General features: G+C 56.3%; 1 protein-coding gene across 1 annotated transcript in view; it reads right to left on the bottom strand.

The window, feature by feature from the left end:
- PRRX2 (paired related homeobox 2) overlaps positions 1 to 23,864 on the bottom strand; it is a 51,523-nt gene extending 27,659 nt beyond the window's left edge. The window contains exon 1 of the mRNA XM_027556543.1: positions 23,380 to 23,864. Within this exon, the coding sequence (XP_027412344.1) occupies positions 23,380 to 23,641 (262 nt within the window). The 5' untranslated portion in view covers positions 23,642 to 23,864. The remainder of the gene's footprint in view (positions 1 to 23,379) is intronic.
- Between the last annotated feature and the right edge of the window lie 324 nt (positions 23,865 to 24,188).

The raw sequence follows: 24,188 nt of genomic DNA, 5'->3' as shown, positions 1-24,188 counted from the left end.
TCCATGGGGATTCTCCAGGCAGGAATACTGGAGTGGGTGGCCATGCCCTCCTCCAGGGGATCTTCCCAACCCAGGGATCCAACCCAGGTCTCCCGCATTGCAGGCAGATTCTCTACCATCTGAGTCACCAGGAAAGCCCAGTTTTAAAAGTAACGTGTATAATTGTAAGTTTATATAATTTAACTTTTGTGAGCATCTGTATTTGACAACCAGCTTCCAAAATTCTGGAAATTTAACAGTTGGTTCTCGGGAGCCAGCACTAGCCACACCACTGGGATTTCCAGCCCATCTAAGGGAAGTGGTCTCGGCTTTGCCTATTTCCTCCCATCTTTATCCACGTGCAGGCGTCTTTTGTCAGAGCTGGCAGCATGCTGCACAACCTGTTTTTGATCTGCAAACCAGGCGTCATAGTGACTAGCAGCCCCCCCAGAAAATGGGGAGTAATTATGGAGGCAGAAAGGGGGAACTGGGGTCCTTAGTCCAAGCTGGGCTGGGGGGTGGCAGAGGTGGAGTGTTCTGAAAAAAGAATGGGACTTCCCTGGTGGTCCAGTGCTGAGACTCGTACTCCCAATGCAGGAGCCCTGGTCAGGAAACGATTCTGCATGCTGCACCTAAAATAATCCTGAAGACTGCAATGAAAGACTGAAGATCTTGCATGCTGAAACTAAGACCTGGGGCAGTCAAATAAATAAGTAAATATTTTTAAAAAATACTAAAGGAAATCAGTCCTGAATATTCATTGAAAGAACTGATGCTGAAGCTGAAGCTCCAGTATTCTGGCCACCTGATACAAGGGACTGACTCATTGAGAAAGATCCTGATGCTGTAAAAGATTAAGGGCAGGAGGAGAAGGGGATGACAGAGGATGAGATGGTTGGATGGCATCACCAACTCGATGGCCATGAGTTTGAGCAAGTTCTGGGAGTTGGTGATGGACAGGGAAGCCTGGCGTGCTACAGTCCATGGGGTCACAAAGAGTAACTAAACTGAACTGAACTGGAAAAAAAAAAAAAAAGAATGCCAAGCCCCACCCCTCCAGACTGGAGAGTCTGACTCAACAGGTTTTGGGTGGGGTCTGGACATGGAACTCACTGATAGCTCTCTAGGTCATGCAGCTGTGTAGTCAGGGTTGGAACCACTGACAATGCCAAGTGCATGATCACTGGCTATTAGACTGGCCTAGAGTCAAGTCCCAGCTGCAAGCCACTTACCCAAAATGAGTTTCTTCATGTGCCAAATGGACATCTCCCTCCAGGATTGTCATAGGTGATATCTCAGGTAACCAAGCACAGTACAGGTACAGGGAGGGAGAACGGGAAATAACGATGGATCCTGTGCACATGCGAGGAGAGATTCCTGTGTGCAGGGCACCATGCCAAATGCACCACCCTGGGAGATAAGCATTTACTCCTCTTTTACAGATGAGGATCCAAGGCTCAGGGGAAAGAAGGACTTGCCTAAGGTCGTCCAGTGAGCTGGAGCAGTGTCAGGATTCAGACCAGCGCCGGCAGCTTATGACTTAGGAAGTGAGTGCTTTGGGGGCTCAGAGAAGAGCTGGGGGTGGAGATGGCAGGAAAGCTTCAAAGAGGAGGTCTTTGGAGAGGAGATGGGAGTGTGCAAAGGGGTACAGGAGTGTCTCCTTGTGCCATGGGACCAGTACCACTAAGCCAGGGGCCTCTTAAAAACCAACAGTATGGAGCATTCCTGGCCTCATGTATACTTCAGCTCTTTTCTCTGAGACCCTCCTTATTCATAATTTATGGGAAGTCTCAGCAGAGTGGGGGCTTGCCATTTCATTCTATAAATGAGATAGGGATGCTAGGCTCAAAGTCACACAGGTGGTATGGCAAGAACTGGTTAACAGTGGGCTCCTACTCATCCTACAAGACCCCACTTGAAAAACCCTGCTCCACAGAACCCCTTGTGCACATGTCTGCTTCAGCCTCCTCATACTAGCTTCTGTATTTGGTCCTCTATCTCACCCCCTACTAGGCTATGAGCTCCAGGTGCCTCTTTGGATGTAGTATAACTGAAGGGTTAGTTGCTCAGTCCTGTCTGACTCTTTGTGATCCCATGGACTGTGCCTGCCAGGCTCCTCTGTCCATGGAATTCTCCTGGCAAGAATACTGGAGTAGGTTGCCATTCCCTTCTCCAGAGCATCTTCCCGACTGAGGGGTTGAACCCGGGTCTCCTGCATTGCAGGCTGATTCTTAACCATCTTCAGCCACCAGGGACTGAAGAGAAGTAGAAAGAGCAGAAGAAATGTGAGCCTAGGGAGCCTTCCTGGCCTTTCTCCTTCAGCATCAAATAGACCTTGTCCTGACATTGATGTGCTTCTTGGAGGAAAGGTGAGATGGATGTGTATTGCACATGTTTAGGGAGTGGGGAGGAAGCTCCAGACAGAGGGACAGATGCTGAGATGGACAGCTCATGCTCAGTGACCACACCACGGAGCCTGGGTCAGACAACCTCCTTTCACACCATGAGACCCTTCCAGTCCTCAGGTGTTAGTTGCTCAGTCATGTCAGACTCTCTGCGACCCCATGAACTGTAGCCCACCAGGCTCCTCTCTCCATGGGATTCTACAGGCAAGAATATGGAGTGGGTTGCCATGCCCTCCTACGGGGGATCTTCCTGACCCAGGGATAGAACTTGCATCTCTTACGTCTCCTGCATTGGCAGGCAGGTTCTTTACCACTAGTGCCACCTGGGAAGCCCTCAAAGCCTTTTTCATCCACACTCAGTAACAGTGCACAGCAGGTGCTAGCACTACCTTGCTTTACAGGAGAAACAGGCACAGAGGGTTGGTGTTCCTGCCTGAGCTTGCCCAACTGGGATCTGAGCTAGAGTGTGTCTACTCGCTCTTACTCCCTGGGCCTCCTACCTTTCTGCTCCCCACATCTCAGGTGGATAAATAGGAGTAGCCATCCCCTGTGGGGTCTTATCATGACTGCATGGACTCAGGGACAGTGACCAAAGTGGGCTGCAAGGGACTTTCTCAGTGGTCAAGTGGTTAAGACACCATGTTTCCACTGCAGAGGGCGGGGGCTCGATCCCTGCTTGGGGAAATAAGATCCCGCATGCCACAAGGCTATGGTTTTTCCAGTAGTCATGTACGGATGTGAGAGTTGGACTATAAAGAAAGCTGAGCATGGAAGAATTGATCCTTTTGAACTGCAGTGTTGGAGAAGACTCTTGAGAGTCCCTTGGACTGCAAGGAGATCCAACCAGTCCATCCTAAAGGACATCAGTCCTGAATGTTCATTGGAAGGACTGATGTTGAAGCTGAAACTCCAATACTTTGGCCACCTGATGCGAAGAGCTGACTCATTTGAAAAGACCCTGATGCTGGGAAAGATTGAGGGCAGGAGGAGAAGGGGATGACAGAGGGTGAGATGGTTGGATAGCATCACCGACTCAATGGACATGAGTCTGAGTAAACTCCGGGAGTTGGTGATGGACAAGGAGGCCTGACGTGCTGCAGTCCATGAGGTTGCAAAGAGCCGGACACGACTGAGCGACTGAACTAAACTGATGCCACAAGGTGTGGCCAAAAACTAGGGAAAAAGAAAGGGTAGGGGAGCGAGTCAGGCTGCTGGTTCTGTGACCCTGGCAGGTCATTGCACTGCTCTGTGCTCAGTTTCCCTGTCTGTATAGCATGTCACTGGGCTTCCCCAGTGGCTCAGTGGTAAAGAATCCACCTGCATTGCAGGAGCCACAGGAGACACAGGTTCGATCCCTGGATCAGGAAGATCCCCTGGAGGAGGGCATGGCAACCCACTCCAGTATTCTTGCCTGGAGAATCCCCATGGGCAGAGGAGCCTGGCAGGCTACAGTCCATGGTCACAGAGTAGGACACAACTGAAGCAACTTGGCATAGCATGCCACTCATGATTGTGGTGAGGATTCCATGGGATGATGCCTGGAAAGTGGTCAAGACACAGGACCCACAAGTGTCTCTGTGGCTGACAAGCACTTGGTCAGCCCTCTGTATGGGTCACCTATCCAGAGGGGTGGGTTGTATAGACCAAGCTCCCAGCCAAACCAGGGGTCCCTCTTTGCCCCTTCCCTTCCATGAAGCATCTCTGAAGGCTGAATGCAGCCCACGTCTCAGGCTCCAGGACTGAAGAAGCAACCTGCCCCCATCATTCTACCCCACCCGCCTTCCTCTATCCCCCTCTGCAGGGGGCTGCACGGCAGGGGGCTGTCCCTCAGTCAGCACCAATCAAATATGGAAAAGAGCCTGCAGCAGGCTGGGTGTATGTGTTTGATTCTTCCCTAACCAGGGCCTGGCCCCCACCTGGGCACCTCTGATTTCATTAGCATTCTGCCCAGCTTCCCCCCTCCTCCCACCAGACCCACCAAGGCCCCCTACTCAAAAAATCAGTACGGTGGAGGTTTTTTTTTTTTTTTTCAGAGAGGAGGGGAGGGAGCCCCAGGTGGAGGAAGGGTAGCTGATTGTGAAGATGAATTCCAAACCTCCTGATGAGCAGGGACCTCTTTCTAAGCTGGCCCTACCAGGGAGGGAACCAAAGGGAGGGAGGTGCCATCTTAGATACATCCTACCCCCAAGCCCCTGGAACTTACACGAGCCCAATAGCACCTCCTTACAGTCTGCACCCTCTATACCTCACTCCCCTCACCCTAGTCCTGACCTGGAGAAGAGCCAACGCACAGGACCAGAGTCTAGAATCCATACTTAGGAGCCCCTGTCCCACCACAAACATCCCACCAGCCTCACTGTGTCACTTCCTGTCTTCGCGTATGCTGTTCTCTCTGGCTGGGATACTTTCCCCACGAAGCCCGATCTAGTCTTCACCTCTCAGCTTAGGCACCACTTCCTGTAGGAATTCTCCTGTCACTACTCAGAAAGGCTCGTCTGCCTCCCCAGATGCTTCAGTAGCACGGCCTAAACTCGCTTGGACTACACCAGTGTTTCCATCTGTCCCTCTCCAGGGTTCTCTGTGTTGATAGCGGTGCCCACAAGGTAGGTGCTCAGGAAACACTGGATGGATAAATGAATGAATGGGTCACAGCCCATCTCAGTTTAGCCTTTAGGCTCACAATGCCTGAGGTCCAGGTGCTTTTCAAAATCTGATCTTTGGGACACCTGAAATACAGTTTCTTATTGGAGGCAATACGAGCAGAAGGGCAAGTAACAAATGGTTAATGACATGTGGACCGCGCAATGACTGCATGTCAGCTGGACACCCAAAGTCCACCTCACCCTTGGCTGTGTGTGGATGAAGTCTATTTGACCCGGAGTGATTGATGGTATGGGAGGGGGACACTGATACGTAAGGGGGCCCAGCAAGACTCTCGTGGGTAATACATGTGAAGCCCATGAAGCAGGGCTAGCGCTGTTTCGTGAACTCTACCTTGTGAATGTGCGCTCTGCTGTGTCCAGAAGCATCGCTTTGGAGGCAAGCTCCCTGCATTCCCGGTCCAAGGGGTTCGGTTGAAGTCCCACCCCCCACAGTCCAGCTTTGGCCAATCAGCACGCAGCTCCCCTGCGGCCGCTGTGATTGGCTCAGAGTTGGGCAGGGACCCGATGTGGCAGCAAGATTCAGACAGACTCTGGCTGCTCCATTGTTTAAGCCCGGGATCGAGTCGTGCCTGAAGTTCCACCCTGGATGTTTCAGTTTTGCACATTATCTTAGCTTTTCAAAGCCACTTGGGGCCAGTTTTCTATCCGTTGTAGGTGCCAATCCCGACTAGCATGCTGCCCAAACCCCACCTGGACACTGGCAGAACTAGTAGAGTGCCCCTCACACACATACTGGGGGAACCCCCACCCCCAAGTCTGCAGTGAGTACTGCACCGAGGGACTTGTGGGCCTGCGTTTAGAATACTCTCTCCTCTGCTCCCAGTCCCTCTCCTGCCTTGTTGGCTGTTCGTGGTTCCCTCTCCCGATTAATTTGGGATGTGTTCAGAGGGGCTCCCGTTAGCCACAGCCTTGGGCAGTGGGGACGCGAGAATGAGAGGGCTCTGGGCTGGCTGTGCAGTCGGGATGGTGACTTGTTTCTGAGCCCCAGATGCTCTGTGCTTCTCAACTTAGTCGCATTACCGACCTAGCAATTAATGATCTGTAGACTCCATCCGCCTGCCAACGCAGGAGACTTAGGTTCGATCCCTGGGTCAAGAAGATCCCCTGGAGAAGGTAATGGCAACCCACTCCAGTATTCTTGATGGGAAAGCCCACAGACAGAGAAGCTTGGTGGGCTAGAGTCCATGGGATCACAAAATCGGACACGATTGAAGCGACTGAGCGCGCGCGCGCGCACACACACACACACACACACACACACACACACACACACAGAGGCACACTGTGCCATTATCAGTTAATTGACTGTCTCCTGTTACCTAGAAGCTCCTAGGGGCGATGGGCGATCTCTACGGTGCCCGCACAAAATACAGGCTCAAGAAATACATGCTGAGTAGAGGAGCCTCTGATAGCTTCTCTAAAGATGAGGGGTGAGCTTATACACTCTGGGGTTAGTGCGGGCCCCTTTAGGGAGATGATGCGTTAACTGCTATGAAGGGGGTCCCGGCAAAGGCTCCCGGTGGAGTGACTTCGGCCAAAGAAGGGACATTAAAGATGGTGCGGCAGGCATGGGCCCAGCTGGAGGAGAAGGGGAACAATGCAGGCCATACTCAGAGGTCTCCATGCCAGAGATGGAAGCCCCTCCCCAGAGCTGCTCCTGCCCCGGCCCCTGTGTGCCCAAGATGGGGGAGGGAGGGGAGTGCTGAGTTCCCCAGGATGGACACAGCCGCTGCTGAGAGAAGGGTGGTCACACTGCCTGCACGCTCCCCACTCCATCTCACCCCAAACTTGCCAGAAGATGAGGGGAATAAACAAGCCCCACCCACACTGTCCACCCCAGGGTGGGGCTAGGGGTGGAGCAGCAAGGGAGCCATGGCCTTATATGGAGCTAGTTTGGGTTAGACAATTCCCATGCTCATGCTGGGGAGACGAGGGACCCTGGGGACCAGCAGCTGCCCGGGGTGTGGCTGGGTCCCCACACCCACGCTGTCTCCGGGACCGCCTGCGAGTTGCTAATAATAGCAATGGCGGCAAAGGTGACAGCAGCAGCTGGCCATGTGCCAGGACTACGTGCAAGGCTTCCTGTCTCTGGACCCTCACCATTCACTCGCCCTTATTCCCACTTGACAGATGAAGAAACTGAGGCTAGGAAAGGGTAAGCCCCAGGCCCAGGAAGTCAACTGGGGTCAGTCGGACTCGCTGGCCCCACTCTGGCCCTCCTCTCCCTAGGGCCCTTGGGTGCATTAGGAGGCCTCTGGCATACTGCTGACCCCCTGGAGCTGCTGCCCTCCTGCCAGAACCCAGGAGAAGGTGGGAAGAAGAAAGTGTGCATTGCAGAGGGCAGCCCCCTTTCCCAAGCTCTGCTGTTCCAGTTGGAAGTAAGCAGCAAAAACATTCGCCACAGTCCCCAAGAAGTTTCCTTGAACTGAACTCTCCAGAGGCCCACATTCTTCTGCGGGGGGCTCCAATCTGGCCCCTGGGTGCCACAGGGGACACGTCCCACCCGTGGCCTCAATGGAATGGGGCTCTTCCGGCTTGTCTCCCTCCCCGCTGATCAGGGCTCCATCCCACGCTGTCTGCCCTGTCCGCAGACCCACTGTTCACTTAGATTTCCATCTGGTTTTGGTTTTAGGGGGTGGAGGAAGGGGAGGGTTTAGGGAGAAGCTAAGAGCTGGCACCCGATGGAGGTTAACCCGCTGCATTTGCTTCTCTTCTTGGCGCCCCAAGCTCTGTGCGTTTCCCCCCTGCCATCCGCCTCCGCAAATCTCAGGGCTGCTTGATCATCACATAACCTGCTTCTGATGGACGGTTAGACATCAGAGCCCTGGGCAGAAAAAGGAGCCAGCATCAAGATCAGCTTTCTCAGCATTCCAAACACCATGTCTAAACCAGCTTAGCTCAAGCCAGAGATCAGCTGAGTGCAAGTGTGTGTGTGTGGGTGGGTGTGGGTGTGTGCACGCACACATGCAAGTTCTAGATGTGTGGTGAGAACCCATCTGTAATTCCCGAAGGAGCGTATCTGAGTATCTCAGTTTTCCTCCCCAAGCCATCTTATCCAGCGACCCTCTAGAAGTTGCAATTAATCTCTAATTTGCATTTTTAACCTCAAATGCCACATTATAAAAATAGTTGTGTTTTATAGACGGTATTTGTCATGAAATTATACATGGTTACAATTTATACCATGGAAAAGAAAGCAAGCTGCTCTTTCTGCACGGGGGAATGCCAGCCTGGGTCTGCAGCAAAGCCCCATCCTCCTAGAGAGGGGACCCCAGGTCACTGGGCAGAGCTGGGCAGAGGCAGAGGGCTCATGGTCCTGGGTGTGCATTGGATAACTTGACTCCTTTTTAGAAAGCATCATTAAAGAGCCAGCAGCTCCTGGGACCCAGAACTCTATTCCTGATCTCGACTCCTCTTCCTGCGGGGTCTTGGGAAACTTCTCCCGCCTTGGTTTTTCCATCTTTAAAAGGGGGTTTGACAGTCCTAAACTGGGCATCTGCTTCTTCCCAAGTGTCAGGGAGCATGAGAAAGAAAACAGATAGATGTTTACTGCACGCCTCCTGGAGACCAGAGGTGAACCCCTGCCTGCTTGACTTCATCAACTCCACTGAACAGCCCAGGCCCCAGGTACCGGCATTGTGCCCATTTTGCAGATGAGGAATTTGAGGCTCAGAGAAATGAGGCCCTTTCCCAAGATCATCCGGGAAACGGGGGCGAGGTTGGAGCTGGAGTCCCACAGCTAAGCCAGGCAGCATGCCCTGCTTGAGAAGGTGGGGGACTCCCTGGGATATCGGGGCCAGCTCTCTGCTTCTATGCCTGCGTCATTGTCAAGCTGCATATGAACAACAGGAGCAGGCAGTCCCTGTCCCAGGATCCTGGCCGCCTGCCTGCCTGGGTCAAGGAGCAGTTCTGATTTCTGTCTGGCAATCCTCTGCCCGGCGCTCTCACCACTCTCATCCATCCCTTTTTAAACAAGCCAAGAAAGGCTGGGTGAGGTCGGAGTCAGCACAGCCCAGGGGCTCCAGGCCAGCAGGGGTGGGGAACACCACGAAGACAAGGGTCCAAGGCCTGGAGCCCCCATGGCCTCCATACACAGCCCATCTTTCTGGGTCTCCGCTTCCTCCTCTGGGAAATGGAGCCATAAGACTGCCTACCTCCTGGAGGATCTGGGAGAAATTAATGAGATTTACACAGAGGGCTGAGCACAGAGCAGGTGTGCAATAAACGGTCCTGACTGTCGGGGTCTCGGTGATGATGAAGGGGAACACACTCCAAGGCCACTCAGCGCACCCCAGTCATCCAGCCCCCGACTCAGCCACAAGCACCCCATACTCCCTCCACTCCTCCTGGGAGGCAGGGTTTGCAGTCAGCCTGGGCCTACCTTCCTCATCTTGTCAAGGAAACTGCCATCCCTGAAGCCCTGGTGTTGGGTCTGTGACAGGTGCAGTTGCCCCACTGATGGGAGTGGCGAGCCCCACTCTGGGCAGGGGGACACCCTGCCTCGGGTTCTGCATGGCTCCTGGACCCACCCTTTCCTGACACGGGTTCTTGGATCTCAGAGAGAAGGTGTGCTGGGGCAGACAGACAGCGCTTGTGGTCTGCTCCTTTGGAGATGGGGTGCCCACGAGGCTCTGGGCAGCCAGGACACAAGAGGTGTTCCCAAGTTAGCCATTCACTTCCCAGATGACAGGAGACATACCAGGGTGCTCTGCGCACCCCCAGTACCCACAAGGGGCACAGAAAGCATTCCCACCCCTCCTAACACAAAAACTGCCAATCTTGAAGCAGGCCTTGCTCATTGGTCCTCTCAGTGGGACTCCCTCCCACTTCCTCTGCTCCTGGAAAAGCCCCCCTCTCTCTCTTCTGGTGTGCTGAACAACATGTGGAATCTTAGTTCCCCGACCAGGGACCGAACTTGTGAACCCTGCATTGGAAACATGGAGTCCTCTGTATCTGCTGTTCCTTCCATGTGGAGCACCCTTCCCAACTTCTTCTGGTTAACTTCACTCATCCTGTAGAGCCCTTCTGAGAATCCACTTCCTCCAGAACGCCTTCCCTGAACCTCCAGACCAGGTAGGTGACCCCACTATCTGTTCTCATCTCCTTTATAGTAGAGATCACACGTCTTTGTTTCTTGATGGGACCCCAGGATCCAACCCTCAGACTAGCACGGAGTAGTAGATGCTCAAGAAATATTTCTGGAAGGGAGGCTGGAGGGAAGCCTTCCCCATTTCCTCCCCTTGGAGCTCTGATCTGCCCCCAGCTTGAATCCACTGCAACGGCAATAGATTCCTTTAAACGACGACCCCACTTTCAGCCGCATTAGATCTTGGCCTTTTCTTTTTTCCCTCCCCGTGAAACCAGAGTAGTTCATTTTTACTTCTTGTCTCCAGCAATTTCCCACTTTGAGCTCTGACACTCTCCTCGCTTGGGGGTTTGGTGGCAGGGCAGCCGGCTCGGCAGGAGAGGCTGGCCTTCCAATTAGAACATGATGTCTCTCAGAAACTCGAGATTCCCAAAGGCTGGGGGCCCTCCCAAGCCGCCCCCAACTCCCACATCACAGCATAGCCCAGAAGCCCTCTGTCCTGGCAGTATGGGTCAGACTCTGCACAGGGATGTGTCCCCGGAAAAGCAGTATCTCAGCCACTGTGGAGCTTTGGGGTAAGAACCGAGGGAACCAGAGGGACAGTCCCTCCCTGGCAGGGGCTGTGCTGATTCTAGCAAGAGGACACTACAGGGCTTCCCTGGGGGCTCAGCGGTAAAGAATCCGCCTGCCAAGAAAGGAGACACAGGTTCGATCCCTGAGTTGGGAAGATCCCACATGCTGCAGAGCAATGAAGACCTGAACACCGCAACTATCGAGACTGTGCTCTAGAGCCCGCAAAACTCAACTACTGAGCCCATGTGCTGCAACCACTGAAACCTGGCAGCCCTAGAGCCTGTGCTCTGCACAGAGAGAAGTCACCGCAATGAGAAGCCCGAGCACCGCAACTCGAGAAAAGCCCGAGCAGCAACGAAGACCCAGTGCAGCCAAAAACAAATATTTAAAAAGAGGACACTGTGGCTCTTGGGCCATCTGAGGGCTCAGCACAGAGTGGTCAGCGTTGAACCTGGGCTCTGAGGACCACAGTGTATTTCCTGGGTGACCTTGGGCAAGTCACTTGGCCCTTCTGAGCCTCAGTTTCCTCATCTATAGTGAAAGTCGCTCAGACCCTTTGTGACGCCATGGACTGTAGCCCACCAGGCTCCTGTGTCCACGGGATTCTCCAGGCAAGAATACTGGAGTAGGTAGCTGTTCCCATCTCCAGGGGATCTTCCCAACTCAGGGATTGAACCTAGGCCTCCCGTATGGCAGGCAGATTCTTTAAGGTCTGAGCCACCAGGGATAATACCGCACCTGCCTCATAAGGCTGCTGAGAGAACTCAGCATGAGGCAGCTTGTGAAGTCCTGAGCTCGGCCCAGACAGAGGTAAAGAACTGGGCATCAGGGTGCTCCTGCCTCTGCTCCACTCGCTGGTAAGGGACAAGCATGATCAACCTAGACAGTGAGTTAAAAAGCAGAGACAGCACTTTGCTGACAAAGGTCCGCATAGTCAAAGCTATGGTTCTCCCAGTACGGATGTGAGAGCTGGACCATAAAGAAGGCTGAGCGTCAGAATTGATGCTTTTGAACTGTGCTGTTGGAGAAGGCTCTTGAGAGTCCCTTGGACTGCAAGGAGATCCAACCAGTCCATCTTAAAGGAGATCATTCCTGAATATTCATTGGAAGGACAGACGCTGAAGCTGAAATTCCAATACTTTTGCCTCCTGATGTGAAGAACTGACTCATTGGAAAAGATCCTGATGCTGGGGAAAGATTGAGGGCAGGAGGAGAAGGGGACGCCAGAGGATGAGATGGTTGGATGGCATCACTGACTCGATGGACATGAGTTTGAGCAAGTTCTGGGAGTTGGTGATGGACAGGGAAGCCTGGTGTGCTGAGGTACATGGGGTTGCAAAGAATCGGACACGACTGAGTGACTGAACGACTCATCTGTCCAGTGATGCCTCAAACAACAGGTGTGTGCACGCAATGAATGAATGAATCAGTTCAGTTCAGTCGAATGAGTAAGTGAATTAATGAATTACATCCAGTGTTCTGGGAACCAAATAGCAAGGCATCGCTTGGAAGGGGACTGGGAGGGATGGAGTTTCATATATAGTCTTTTAGGGGAAGGTTGGAGAAGGCAATGGCACCCCACTCCAGTACTCTTGCCTGGAAAACTCCATGGATGGAGGAGCCTGGTGGGCCGCAGTCCATGGGGTCGCTCAGAGTCGGACACGACTGAGGGACTTCACTTTCACTTTTCACTTTCATGCATTGGAGAAGGAAATGGCAACCCACTCCAGTGTTCTTGCCTGGAGAATCCCAGGGATGGGGGAGCCTGGTGGGCTGCCGTCTCTGGGCTCGCACAGAGTTGGACACAACTGAAGCGACTTAGCAGCAGCAGCAGCAGCAGCAGGGGAAGGTGGAAAGACCTGTTTTCTGTAGCCTCATCACAAGTGAAATAGGGAACAAAGGGCCAATTTCTCTTTTCTCCCATTTCTGGGACGTTTTCCTGGCCTTTCCTCCCTCGTCTGAGATGCACACCCCCGCCACCTGATTTGAGTTGTGAGAACCGTGCTTCAGGTCCTGGGGGAGGCAGCCACGTGTCCAGCCATGCGGGGAGGACCTTGCATCTTGAGGCATCTCTTGCTTCAAAGCCCACGGGGTTAGAGGTGGGGGGCATGGAGGGGTGCTGGCCTCAGGGAGGGCAGGGCTGGGCTGTACTCTCTCAAAGGTGAGTCCGTCCTCTGCCATCCGCACAGACCAGGCATTCCCGAGGGCAAGGGGCACGGCAGATCCAGGTCTGAACATCCCCCTCACTTACTACATCCTCAGTTCATGCTTCATGGGGTCATGAAAAAGATGCAGACTCTGAGGCTCCAAACCTCGGCTCCTCCGCCCACTGTGGGCCCTTGGGTGAGTCACGCAACCGCTCAGAGCCTCAATTTCCCCAGCCATCTTGAGAACGGCAGACCCCCCATATGACCTTCTCACGTGATCAGCTACTCTACTTCCATCACTTCCCTAAACCCTTAAGACCACCCCGCAAGGGGCACGATTCTCCTCCCCTTGACAAACACGCTCAGAGAGAAGATGACACTTGCCAAGGTCACACAGCTGGCCAAGCCCCAGCTCCGGCCCTTGAGTGGATGGCTGAGATGCCCTGTCCAGAAACTATCCCCTTGCAAAGAGACCCCTGGATTACTGGTTCTCTTTTGCAAGAGGAGAGGCCTGAAGACTGGGTTGGAGGAGGATGAGAAGGCAGAGAAGGAGGACCCCAGGTCCACAGGGTCCGGGAGGGGAGGCCCAGGAGGGAAGGGGAGGGGTGCCAGGGACTCCCAAGGGCCCTTGCCCACCTGGGGTGGGGGGCGGCCAGGGCCTGAGCCCTGGACGATGCCGGCTGCCCGCTGGCTGGACCGGCCGCCTGAGGCACCATCTTGAGAGCATTAGGGGCTGCTGTTCACAGATGTTTTCTGTTACATGTTATTTGTTAGTCTAATGAAAGGAGGTGCACGGGCTTTCAAGACCTCGGAGTTCTGCGGGGGTTTTATATGGGAGGCCCGCGCAGAGCTCTGGCGGCAAGAGGAGGCCGCGAGGCCCCTGCCAGGCGCGCCCGGCGGCTCCTGCTTTGATTCCGAGGTTTGCAGCCATCCGCGTGGTAATTCTAGCTCTGGTTAAATGTCATTTTTAATAACGCCATCTCTGGCATGTAAACGGCTGCGCCCGCGGCAACAGGGGCAGCTGGGAGGGGGAGGCTGGTGGCGGGGGGTGGGGGGGGTGGTGGAAGGACAGGCAGGGAGGGAGGCGGGATTGGGGACCAGTGGACAAAACCCCCAGGGGTGGTGGTCACTGTCCTGGGGGCATGGATGCCCTACCCTGTGGACCCTGCTGAGGAAAGCCTGCAGCGTTGTGAGGGGCAGAGAGGGTGGGGGGACAGGGAGGAGCAGGCCAGACAGGCCAGACAATGGGAGGGGGCTTTTCCAGTGACAAGTGATAGAGACCCCCCAGCTCAGGCTTCTGACCCCCACCCCCGACCCCGTCACCCTGGCAGCGAGAGGGAGTCAGGATGCTCGAGGGGAAGAGACAAGATCTTCCGCATGGGAACGCCCCCTTCAGTCCAGCTCTTTGGGAGCCTTGGGCTGGCACCCAGTGGGTGCCCGCTGAGTGCTGGGAGGTGCTCAACAGTGATTGTGCTCCCCTAGACCCAGCTGTGAGGCTTCCAGTGCAGTCAGGTCTCTGGGGAGGCGGAGGCTGGGCTGGGCCTTAGAGCAGCAAACACCGCCCCCCACACACATACTGGCCCCTTCTAGATGCTTCCAAACGATGCCAGTCTTCCCTGGCGGCTCCAGTGGGCCTCTCCATCCTCTCACGAGAGGACCATTATCCCTGCAGGCAAACAGGAGGACGACAGAGGGGCAGAGTTAACCCTGGAAGGAGCTTCCGAGAGCACAGCGGTGCACACGCTGTGATGCCTATAAAAATGACTAGCCGTTGTTTAGTCGCTCAGTCGTGTCCGACTCTTTGCGACTCCATGGACTATAGCCCTGCCAGGCTCCTCTGTCCATGGGATTCCCGAGGCAAGAATCCTGCAGTGGGTTGCCATGCCCTCCTCCAGGGGCTCTTCCTGACCCAGGAACAGAACCCAAGTCTCCCGCATTGGCAGGCAGATTCTTTATCATCGAGCCACCTGGGTAGCCCCCAAAATGACTGGGACTGTGCCAAACGCAGAGGCCCAGGTCCAGGCTCCAGAGGGTTTCCTTCCATAGGCCGGGACATGGGAACATGCATTTCACCTGCTCCCAGGGTGATTCGAATGCAGTGATTCCTGGGCCCAGGTGTTGACAAACAGAAGGTCCGACTCCCTCACCAGGGGACACTGAGGCACACAGAGTCAGGGAGTGTCCCAAGCTGTAAGGCTGGGCAGGTCCTGGTTCCTGACTCTTAGTCCTCCTCCTCCCGCCTCCAGGGCAGCCACAGCACAGGTGACACGCCCTTGCCTCGTCATCTCAGCTCTGGGTGGAAAAGCCTTTGGGGAAGCTTCCAGGTCTTGTAGCCCCTGGGCATCCCGCTCTCACTGCCCTGACCTCCCCCCAACCCGGAACCTTCTCCAAAGACCACAATGCCCCCAGCATCCCCCACCACCCATCCTCAGGCCGCCAGGTCCCAGCTTCTCGACTCCTCTGCAACTCATCGCCCCAGCATCCTTCCAAGGTCCCCACTGCCCATGCCCTGGCTGCACCTCCCAAGCACAAGAAAGCGGAAAGGATCACAAAGAGGGACCCAAAGTAATGTCTTCCAGAGCCGGCTTCACTTTTAGGACGCAATAAAAAACATCATGAGCCGTAAAGGGCCCCAGGTGGACGGCGTCCTGTCATCACGGGGGCCCCTCGGAGCCGGGCTGGGAGCAAGCGGCTTCCCACATGTGGAAGGGACACGGGGCGAGGGGCCTGGCTGGCAGGGTGGGGGGGCCCAGCCCGAGCATCAGGGTCACGTATTCAGTGACCTTCATTCCCAGGACACCTGGAGATTCCCTGGCTCCCAGGGAGGCATGGCCTCTCGCTAGCAGCAGCTCGGCTCCCTCTGGGCGGGGAACACCCTGCCCCCTTGCCCCTGGGGGCTGCCGGGCACCCCCATCTCCCTGCATCTGCTCAGCATGGGCGCCTGCCGAGACCACTTTTCCCAACTCTGTCTAAACAGGAAGCTCCCACAGTGCCTTTCTACTCACCACCTCGCAAAAGGCACTTAACCCCTGGCCCTGTCCAGGCGCGATCTGGCTGCAATCTGGCTGCTGGTCTGTCCACCAGCGGCCTGCGGCCACCCTGGCCGTCAAGAGCCTGGACCTGATCATCTGGGCCAGGCTGGAGCCTTCGGGACAGGGGTGTGAGGGTGGGTGTGGGTGCAAGTGTCTGTGTGTGTGTGTGTGTGTGTGAGAGAGAGCGTATGTGTGTGGGAGTGAGTGAGCAGGTGTGTGTGTGGTGGTCGTGTGTGTTGGGGCGGATGGTGTGTGTCCCTGTGTCCGTGTCTGGGAAAGCCACCATGTGGCTCCCAAACGCCAGCCAGCGTTATCACCGACCCACCGCAAAATGAGGAAAACAGGGGCAACTTGCAAGCTTTCTGGTTAAGTAAGTCTGTTTTAAGGACCATTCTCGACTCTGAGATGAAGATGCTGAGAGGTGCTCGCTTGGATAAAAGGATGGGGGCAACAAGATGACAGTTGTTGTCAGTAAATGGCTTTTCTTGGCCACTTAAAAATGTGTTTCAGTTTATCTTTAATTTTTTGGCCATGCCACCTGGCATCCCATCTGGGGACTGAACTCGCGCTCCCTGCCGTGGAAGCATGGAGTCGTAACCCCTGGAAGGCCAGGGAAGCCCCTCTTGGCAACTTCTAAAACTGCCCCACTCTATGCCAGTTCTTCGAAGTGCCTGGAAATTCTCACCGGGGCTTGAGATCTGAAAGTCTAAGCAGCTGGTAGGAGCTCAAGGCGAGACACATAGTGGGTGATCGGAAAACAATTGCTGAATGCAGTGAGTGAGTGAGTGAATGAGTGAATATGGGAGCAGGCGGTAGACAAGAAAAGAAGTCCTACTGATGGTCCTCAGTCAGGGACCCTCCACAGCTCTCCCCTGTCCATGAGGCCATTCTGGATGTTTCCGGGCAGGACTTCCACTCACTCTTACATCTTCCAAGCCACCCCTCCCCGCTACAAGCCAGACAGTTCCCATGCTGCCAGGCCTGACCCACCTCACCCCCACCCCCAACCCCGGGACCCAGGTCACACTGCTGAGAATGTGGAGAAGACCCCTCCCCTGGCTGCCTCGTGGTCCCCTGAACACAGCCTACGCCAGCCTGGGAGTGGACATCCCTGGTCAGAGCACCCAGCATTCTGGCGGCTCCAGGAGTGGCTTTGGCCAGCAGTGGAGGGCAGGGGTTTGGGGACAGGCCTGGGCTGGAATCCCATATTCATTTGTGTGACCTTGGCAACCATTCAGCTTCTCTGAGCCTGTTTCTCTCTCCATAAAATGGGTATAATAAAAGGACCCACTTCTGGTTGGTGTGAAGACAATGAAGGGTGAAGCACGGGGGTGCCCTGGCCAGCAAACAGTAACCGGTCACCCTCACCACGTACCATCAAAGGCACCTGCCTTCCCCTCCACTCCCACGGCCTCTGGCCCCAGGGTGCCACCCTGGTCAGGTTCCAACGCCGAAGCTCCGTTTGTAGGATGTGTTCAGGGCAGCACTGGCGCCTTAAATCAGTCCCAAGTTTCACTCCCACCTGAGATTAGCCCCTGCCCTTTGGATCTGGCACACCAGGAAGGCCTCCCAAGTTTTGCCTTGTTCAGGCCGACCTCACATCCCTGCCCAGGACAAGACACTGGGAACCCTTCCTCCCTGCCTCTATCCACTTAGAAACCTAACACGGCTGAGGGTCATCCCAGTGCCCCACTCCGTGCCAGACCTCAGGACCTCCCTGACCGCTTTGATCCTCAAACAAACCTCAGTCTCCCCAGCAACCAGGTAGGGCTTCCCCTGCCCCACCCCTCCAGCCCAAACACTCGCTGTGCAGGAGAGAGAGGCCTGGACAAAACAAAGCCCCCCCACCTCCCCAGCCAGGAGACCTCAGGCAGGTTACTTTGCCTCTCTGGGTTGCCCCCATAATAGGAATGGCAACCACTAGCCCAGCCTGACTCATAGTGAGCATCGCCATGAGCTGTAAAGGAGGCCCTTTATTGAGCACCTACTATGCTCCGGGCATGGTCTTCCACACCCTATAAGGGACATCACTGTCCACCATCCCCATTTCACAGATAGCAACACTGAGCCTCAGGGAGCTTCCTGGGCCTCAAGGGGGCCAGCAGGGATTATCACTACTGCTGCAAAGTCACTTTTCTGGAGTCTTCTGGAAGGGAACAGTGGAAGCTCCTGCCCTGTTGAGCTTCTGTTCACAGGGAAGGACCCTTGTGGGAGTGTCCGGTGGTCCCAGGCCCCCATGCCAGGCTTGCAAGCTCCACTCAGATGATCTATTAAATAGAGCAGCAAGACCACCCTGGAACCATGGGCAGTGCACGAACTAGCCAGAGTCCTCCCTGCTGACAAAAAGCCCGAGATGCAGATCACTGGCCCCTCCTACCAGGTGTCCAGCCATTCTCAGACTGAATGCCCTGGGCTCTCAGCTCTACGCCTGGTTCCTACACCTGGTTCCTCAGCTCTCATCACTCCTGTCTCCCTGCTCCTGGGCATGTGCTGAGGGAGGCTCTCACCTGTCTGGGGGGTCCAGGCTCAGCCAGGACCCAGGCCTCAGAGACGCCACCTCCCTGGGGAGATGGGCCCATCCCAGGGCAATTTCTCAGCCCAGATCGAATCATGGAGGAGAGACAGGAGGTACCCCACAGACACCTTCGTGCTGCTTCCCATCCTTCAGGTTGGGGCCTGGAGGTCACACACGGAGAGGCGAGCCAAAGCCAGGAGCTGGACCCGGGTGTCCCGATCGCCCTCTTCCCGGGCTCATTCACAGTGGATCGCTGTCTCCCCACCCGTGCCCCCCAGAGGAAATGGATGGAGGGAAAGGAAGGAAGGGGAGGAAGCAAAGCAGGCTTGTCTTTAAAAGGTCGGTTCTGAAGAAACACTTTTGTCTTTATCGCCTACCAGCCCTGCCCCTGTCTCGCAAGCTGGCACCTGGTACCACCCCCATCTCCCTTCTCCACGGCCCCAGAGGCTGCCGCTGCCACCTTTCAGAGCCAGTTAGAGGGAGGCTGGCTAAAAAGTCAGATGTGGAAAACAGTACGGCGGTTCTCAAAAAACTCAACATAGAATTCCACTCCTGGCCCCTCAAAGAACTGAAAGCAGGGGCCACACCGGTGTTCCCAGAAGGATCATTCACAATCGCCCGACGGCAGAAGCAACCCGAGTGTCCACCAACGGGGATACGGGGAAATCAAATGTGAACTATTTGCAACACGGTGGGATACTGCTCAACCTTAAAAAGGAAGGAAATTCTAACACCTGCTACGTGACGTACACATCGTGAGAACGTCATGCTAAGTGCAATAAGCCAGGCAACGGAAGGACAGGCACTGTACGATTCCACATCTATGAGGTCCCGAGGGTTGTCTAATTCATAGACAGAACTTAGTGGTTGCCAAGGGCTGGGGGAGGGGGGATGGGGAGTTAGTGCTCAATGGGGGGCAAAGTTTCAGCTGGGGAAGACGGAAAACGTTTAGGAGCTAGGCGGTGGGGATGATGGTACAAGGATGCGAATGAACTTCACGCCGTCCAACTTGACGCTTCAAAACGACTGAAACGGTAAACGATGGTAGATGGTTTACTAGAAAAATCCAAAAATGAAAGGCCAGCTGGCCCATCTCTCAAACTCAGTGGTCCCTTCAGGCCTCCCGCTTAGATACTTGGCCTTGCCTGCCACCACTGGCAAAGGGGAGAGGGACGTGCCACCCAAGCCGGCCGTGCCCGTGGCTTCCTTCTGCCCATCAACAGAGGTGACTCAGAGAACAGCTCCGTGGGGGTAGCCCAAACCCCCGGCCCAGGGCCCTAGCCCACCCCAGCTCAGCCTGTGCCCTCAGGCTCCAAGGGCCCCACTTGAATCTCTGAGAAGGGAACCCACTGGGTTCGGGCATTTTTCCTAAACAGGTCGCGGCCCCAGTGGGGCCAGGCAGCCTCGCTGGGTTGCGGGCTTCATCCCTGCCTGGCTCCAGGGGTTTCGTTTATTTTCAGTGCATCCGCATTCCTGATTCCGCCCTGCCCACAGGAGGGAATGTTTTAAGGAAAATCTCAGTTATTAATGTGGTTTCTTTTGTTGTAAGTCACTGCGAAGGCAGCAAACGAGAGTTTATTTTCCTAACGTGCTTGGCATAGCTTGGCGCCCCGGCCCAGACCTCAGCGTTTGACTTGGGAGGAACCCGAGACCCTGGTTTGCTCTGAGTCACCGGCGAAGCCACAGCCTTCCTGGTCAGTTCCAGGGGGGAGCCTGGTCCAGGGAAATCATTGGCAAGAATAGGCTAGATGTACTGATGACTTTGTGAAACGAAAGACTGAAAAATCTATTCAAAAATTTTTGAGACTGCTAACCAGACAGGTTGAAAATACATCAATTTTCTAACTCATTGGTTTCCCCATTAACCTTTATTTTTCTAATAAGGGTCACCCCATCTCTTTACGGGCTTCCCAGGCGGCACAGTGGTGAAGAATTCGCCTGACAATGTAGGAGATGCAGGTTCGATCCCTGGGTGGGGAAGATCCCCTGGAAGAGGAAATGGCAACCTGCTCCAGTATCCTTGTCTGGAGAATCCTGTGGACAGAGGAGCCTGGCGGGCTATAGTCCATGGGTCTGAAGAGAGTCAGACCCAACTAAGCGACTGAGCATGCACGCACCTCTATTCGGTTTCAGTCTCTGCCTTTGGATCTGGAAACAGCTCCAGAAGCCACAAGAAAAACCTACTTCCAAGCGTGTCCAAATCCTCAGCGAGGGGCCAGAACTGGAGGATGAAACCTCAGCCTAGGGCCCACAGATGCTGGCCTGGGGACCAGAGTCCCAGCACCCTGAGGTTTGGCTGCCCGCTTATTAAAGGGGCCCAGTGACGCAGGCTGGGCTCATGAGGATGGGGACGAAAGGTCCCTTCTCCTCCACCTTTGGAGACTCCATGAGTTGGGAATCCAGCCGCAACAGGAGGGGGCACCTGCTAGAAAGAGGAAGTAGGGGAGCAGGGCAGGGTGCCAGTCTCTCTATCCACCTTCCTGCTCGGGGGCCCGGACCCCTGAGCAAGCCAAGGGATTCTCTCTCCCAGGCCTGGGGGCTGCCCCAGAACACCCCCAGCTCTGCCCCCCTGCCGCCTGGCAGCAGGCACCACTGGAATGCACCCAATTGGCCTTGGGGAGCTGCTTGACTCGACATAAAACATTTGGGTTTCATGGCCTAGAGATTTGTTTTCAGTCTAAGGAATGAGTATAGGGTTACCTCCTTTTAATTTTGCCAAGTAAGGACATTAAAATAAACCCATCTCCAGACATTATCCCTGTTTCATAAAAGAAAGTGCCTTTTAACACCAAAAGTGAGCTAGGAAAGACGCAATCTCAAACAGAGGATTCTTTAAGCTAGGTTTTTGAGCTTCAGGAACTCTCTGTAGTGTCCACATTGGGCTTCCGTTTGTCTGTTGAGGTCTGGAGAAAATGTCCCCAAGGGCCGAGGGCCGGGAGGATGGAGCTGAGGTCTAGAGGGTGGGGGCTTCTTGAGCCTGGCCCTGATTCTGCCTGGGGCCCCCAGTCCCTCACAGTGATGGAAGGAGATGTCCACCTCTGGGGGGCAGACTGGCCACTGCCCTCGGCCCTGTCCCACCAGAGCCCACACACGGGGGTCCTCTGTCCCCAGTGCCTGGGAATTCCCCATGTGCAGAAGAGAAAGGGCTCCCGGGCCCTCAGTGGGGGAGACGCGATCCCGGGGGGTTGCTGGGAAGGCCTGGGGGCTTGGGGGCTGCCAGAGGCCCTGGCCGAGCACTTGTGACCCCAGCTATTCTGGGACTCCCCCAGAAAAGCCCCCCACTTGGAGCCCTTTTAGGCTGTGAGCAGGAGAAGCAGGGCCATCTCCTGTCCATCCCCACGGCCACGGCCAGGACTTGAGGACAAAGCCCGCCTGGCCTCCTTCCTTCTCTCTCCACCCCACCTGTACTCCTTCCTTTTCCTTTCCTGCCTTTCTTCAATTTGCTCCTCTTTCTGTCCCCAGCCCCCAGGGGTCCCCCATGCCTCAGGGGAAACTCGGAGACCTCCCCTCTGCCCTGCTGGGAAGCTGGCTCAGAGCCAGCAGGAGACCCGACGGCCACAAACAACCAGCCGGCAGGACCCACCAGACACCAGGAAAGGGCACTCCACTTTTCTCTTGGCCCAAACCAGACACCATCCATCCTTCCACCAGGGAAACCCCAGCTCCCAGGAGGGGGTCAGCCTGATTCCTGATCCCCTGGGTGGGTGAACAGAGGCCAGAGGGGCTGGCGAGAGGTGGATGGACACCACTGGGAAGGACTTGGAGGCCATGGCATGCGGCTGGCGCCAGGCGGGCATGGCATGACATGTCTGAGACGCACCATGACAGTCAGATGTGTGTCGGCCGTACCTCTCGGGTACACCCAGGCTCCTGGACAAGGCTTCCGACAAGGCTGATGACACCTCACCTTTTCCTGCACCTTCTCTCATCTGAAAAGTGGGGTACGCAGCCACCCTGGGCTCCTTGCAGACCCCGGAGGCTGGTGCAGGAAGTTGGGGACCCCAGGGACAGGTGGGAATGCTTCTGGAGTCAAGTGGGTGACTCTTAATGGGCCTAGAGTCTCCAGCAGGTCTGCCGGCTCCCCAGAGCTAGGAGAGCCAGGAGTGGTCTCAGAGGACCCCCACACTCCTTTCCAGGGCCAGGGGTGAGCTATGTGGACTCCAGCCCTCCCCCTCTCTCCAGCAAACTCTCCCCGGCCAGGATCTTTGCTTTATCTTCATCTTCTCCTCTTCCAGCCACTCCCAGCTTCTTACCAAGGGCTCAAGACCCTGCAGTCCTCTGTGACTTTTTGACAAAAAAAAAAAAAAAAGCCACTTGGGTGGGTTGTTTGTTTTTAAAGCCCCTTCCTGATGACCTTTAACCTCGGCAGGGTAAGAGAGGCCTAGCTGGCTTTTCAGGGCTGGGCCGCTCCCCCTAGGGAGCTGCTAGAAGCGGGGGCAAACTGGAGGGGGAGGGCAGCATCGATACCCTAGCCAGGGCACCCTTCTTAGAAAAGCCTAGCAGGGTGTCCTGGAAGAGAGCGGGGCAGAGTTGGAGACCCAGCTGTGCGACTAGGTCTCTTCGCCCCACTCGGAAGCCTCAGTTTCCCCAGCAATAATCGCACCCACTTCTCCCAGGCTGTTTGGGAGTGGAGGGATCAAGGGGTACCACCCGGGGCAGGGCACAGGGCAGCACAGCGCCCTGTTCTCCCAACGACTGGAGGTGGATCTGGCCTCCCCCAGCCGACAGCTCCCGTCCCGTCCATCGCGGACATACAACCTCAGCGAGGGCGGCGGCGGCGGCGGCGGCGGGGGCCACGCCAGCCGCTCGGGAGGCGGCGCCCAGCGCCCGCACCCCCGGAGGTCCCGCCGCGACTTCTCCTTCCCAGGCCGGGCTCCGGCAGAGCCAGAGTCCCCGCTTCCGTCGCCGGTCCCGCGCTCGCCCCTTCGGGCCCACGAGCCTCTGGCCCCGCATCCCCGGCCCCGGCCCCGCGCACTCACCGTCCTGCGGCGCCGCCTCGCTGCCGCTGCTGCCCCCGGACGGCTCGCGCGCCGCGCCCTCCCGCGCCTCGGCCCTGGGCGCGGGGCGCGCCGCCAGCCGCCCGGCCGCCGCCACCTCCTCCAGGTCCAGGAGGTGGCTGACCGTGAAGTTCTTGCGCGCCTGGGCGCAGTCGCCCGGCCCCAGCGCGGGCGGCGGCGGCGGCGGCCCCGGGCCTAGCGCCGGCTTGTCCGGGGCGAAGGCGGGGCCGGCCGCGCTGTCCATGCCCGCGGGCCGCCCCGGGGTCGCCGGCGGCGGTGGTGGGCGCGGGTCCGAGGCGCGGGTGGCAGGCGCGGGTCGGAGCGAGCGCGCCCCGGCCGCCCCGCGCTCGGCCCCGCTCCCGGCCGCCTCTTGGCTCCGCGGCCCGCCCGGCGCTGACGTCGGGGGAAACCAACTTTCTTCCCTCCCCTTCTCTGCCGCCTCGCTCGCTCCCAAGTTGCTCCGACGCGAGCTCCTCCGGCCACACGCCCCTTCTTGAAGCAGACCTCGCCCCCTGCCTCTCCTCCTCCCCCTTCTCCTCGCCTCGCCCGCCCCCACCGCTCCGACTGCGGGAGGGAGGGGGTCCCGCGCCAGGCCGGCTGGAGGCTGGGGGCGGGGAGGGGGGAGAAGATAGTGGTGTCCTTCTTTCAGCGTCCCCACCCGCATTTGGAGGAATGGGAAAGTTCAGTGTTTGGGTATGTGTCTGTCTTTTTTTTTTTTTTTTAATCCCCCAACAAGTGTCTGGAGAGGTGACAGTGGAGGGATTAGCAGCCCCGCTTCCATTTACAAATTC

This window comes from Bos indicus x Bos taurus, chromosome 11 (assembly GCF_003369695.1).
Source record: "Bos indicus x Bos taurus breed Angus x Brahman F1 hybrid chromosome 11, Bos_hybrid_MaternalHap_v2.0, whole genome shotgun sequence".
Lineage (NCBI taxonomy): Eukaryota > Metazoa > Chordata > Mammalia > Artiodactyla > Bovidae > Bos > Bos indicus x Bos taurus.
The sequence above is the reverse complement of the archived record's forward strand: the minus strand, read 5'-3'. Positions and strand labels throughout refer to the sequence as shown.